The sequence below is a fragment of the Hyposmocoma kahamanoa genome, unplaced genomic scaffold, assembly GCF_003589595.1.
Source record: "Hyposmocoma kahamanoa isolate Upper Pololo Valley unplaced genomic scaffold, ASM358959v1 77, whole genome shotgun sequence".
NCBI lineage: Eukaryota > Metazoa > Arthropoda > Insecta > Lepidoptera > Cosmopterigidae > Hyposmocoma > Hyposmocoma kahamanoa.
This window is the reverse complement of record NW_020653926.1, coordinates 264,264-267,291: the sequence shown is the minus strand read 5'-3', so window position 1 is coordinate 267,291 and position 3,028 is coordinate 264,264. Positions and strand designations below refer to the sequence as shown.

Below are 3,028 nucleotides of genomic sequence, written 5' to 3'. Positions count from 1 at the left end.
CAGTTAGTACCTTTACAGCTACCAGTCCTGGCGAGAGATGTCGCTATTCACTGTATTAAATGTAATACAGTAATACAGTGAATAGCGACATCTCTCGCTGTCGCTATTCACTATAATTGTAACAAACTAGTGGAGTAATTTCACAAAAAATAATTGAGTATCAATTCAATAAAAATTTAATTAAATAATATAGTTTCTAATTTGAATATAAGTACTAACACTGGTAATGAATCATACTAAGAAACAATATCCTGTTACTTTCTGTTTTTGACTCGTACGGGATCCATTATTATATATCCGATTGCAACAGCCGATGCAAGCCGATGAAAACAATTAATCTTGTTACACGAGTTTTCCAATACTGCTGGCTCATCGCATGGCGGCTCTGCGTATGCAAAATTGTATTACAAGTTCCACAGCTCTTTACAATGCGCTTGTTGTGTAGCACACGTGTAAAGAAAAATAATAATAAACGACAAGTGTAAACAAAAGTAAGAATAAACGACAAGAGTTACCGAAACTACAGCCGAAGGACTTAAGAGGGAGCAGAGGAAAATCCTCGTATGCTACAGGTTATTAGGACAAAAATTACATAATTAATTATATTTATGCATGATCGACAGCTGTCACTACGGATTTTTTTTAATCCCTTTAGTTTTAAAGTTATTCCGCTAAAACGAATTTGGTACTTTTAATGCGCAAAATTCAACATCTCCTGGCGCATGTCACGCGAACTTCAATATTTGTTTCACAAATTTGGGCGGAGCCAACGTCAAAACTTTTTTGGCATGAGAGCTCTTAAAAACCAGAATATGTTTTATTAATTTTAATAAGCCGAAATGCGTCAATGTTCGATGTTGGACCAAAAGTGCCTTGTTCCCACGGTGCCGCGCTAGTCTCATCCTTACACGTTATGCTGACCAAGTACCTCGTGGCTAATTGATGTGTTGCAATTCATGGTTTGAAGTAATGTTGCAATCCCTTTGATTCACTGTGCTTAAGCCAAATTACGGGTGGCGCGTTGCGTAACTTAAGTGTAAACAAAAATAACAACAAACTAAAAGTGTAAACAAATGTTACAAACTAACGACAAGTGTAAACAAATGTTACAAACTAACGACAAATGTAAACAAATGTTACAAACTAACGATGTTATATCGTTTTTCAGGCGACTTCGCAGTCCTACTAAAAGCAGGCATGTCTGTCAAACGAGCAGTGTGTTACAACGTGCTGTCGTCCGCACTGTGCCTTGGTGGTATGGTCTGCGGTGTTCTGGCCGGTCACGCGCCTTCTGCAACGCGTTGGCTGTTCGCCGTCGCCGCTGGCATGTTCTTGTATATCGCACTTGTTGATATGGTAAGTGAAAATGTTTATATCATTTGTAATACTGACTACTCACAAGCCTTGCTTGCTTTCCGAAACTGAGACTATATAAATCCAGTAACCTCAGATGTTTCTTATGCACTATCGCTTGTACACCTAGAGATTTATCCCTACATTTCGGACCGTCATGTCTCGGATCCGGAACTGAGGGCTACTCTCACCCGACACCCTAAACAATTACTGTCAAATAATTAATACTCATCGAGTATATAACCAGAAATAGAGACGGAATGTCGTTTAATTTGTTTAAACTATTCCGCCAAATCATTACGGTGACAACTGCGACCATTTTAACGAAAATTGAAAAATTTATATTTAATTACCGATGCAATGTGATTTCGTTTGTTTTGTAATTAGATGTTTTGCTGTTTTTCTCACACCACCGAATAGAACAGCACGCCATTGTTAGAGATTATTATCTTTATTACAGTAAATACAGAATATTTTTGGAATATACGTAGACGTACACACGGGTCAGTTGTTGACGCTGTACTATTTCAGCTTTCTAATTTGTGATTTCAAACGAGATTGATATTTAAAAGTGATATGAGGCCCATTTGCCTAACGAGTTGCGAAGATGGATGGCCCTTACTTCGTCTCTATTTCTGGTTATATACTTGATACTTTTTAATTTGATCGAGTATTACTTATTTGACAGTAATAGTTTCTCACAGATATCGGACGAAGAACTAGACAGGGCCTGATACGAACCGGACGTATGCAAAAACGCTCTTACAGTACAACTGTTTTTTTAATCTCTCGGCAATCTTCAGATTTCCGAACGTATCCGAATACACATAAGTCGAATACTTTAACTAAAATTAGCTGTTTTCAAAAGAGATTTTTATGCTTTATTTTTTTCTAATTAAAACGGATATTTGACCATTTGGACTGTGAACTGGCAACCGGTACTTTCTCAATTTTGACAACTTTACAGGTGAAGAAAAAATTATTTATATAGAATCTGGTTTATTAAATGAAAATACGTAGTGTACATACATGCATGTGTAATAAAAAATATTTAAAAACTACGTATTTCTATTTAATACACCAGATGCTATATATATATGCATCCGTTACCGACAAGTTCAATGTGGCGGTGGGCTTGCACCAAGGATCGGCTTTAAGCCCCTATCTGTTTCTCCTGATTATGGGTGCTCTAACATCGAACATACAGGAGGAGGCACCCTGGTGCATCCTGTTCGCCGACGACATTGTACTTGTCGGGGAGGACGTATTTGAGGTCCAGAGCAGACTGGGAAAATGGCAGGCAAGACTGGAGAGTGTCAGGTTGAGGATTAGCCGGTCAAAAACCGAACAACTTTTCCTCGACTATGGCAGTGCCTCCAGTTTTACCAATATTACCTTAGATGATGTATCCCTACCAGTCTGTTCCGATTTTCGTTACCTCGGTTCGTTAATACAGAACGACGGCGAGATAGACCGCTACTTGAACTGAGTAATTGAAATTTTAATAAATGTATTGTAAAAATAAATAAATCGGTTCTTGGAGATCTGCAGACCACCTCCACGGTTTGTCTTCTTATTTTTGAGTATCGATTATCACATTGCTAAATTTGATCACTTATTACAATTCATTAAACGACCTGCATTTAACTTACTTTTAAATTGCTCTGGTACCAGA

The 3,028-nt window shown here is 37.7% G+C and overlaps 1 protein-coding gene across 2 annotated transcripts in view; it reads left to right on the top strand.

The window, feature by feature from the left end:
- LOC113232694 (zinc transporter foi) overlaps window positions 1-3,028 on the top strand; it is a 97,535-nt gene that overhangs the window by 92,275 nt on the left and 2,232 nt on the right. For both annotated transcript variants that reach the window (XM_026467468.1, XM_026467469.1), the window contains exon 6: window positions 1,169-1,356. In XM_026467468.1, coding sequence (XP_026323253.1) covers window positions 1,169-1,356 — 188 coding nt within the window. The remainder of the gene's footprint in view (window positions 1-1,168; window positions 1,357-3,028) is intronic.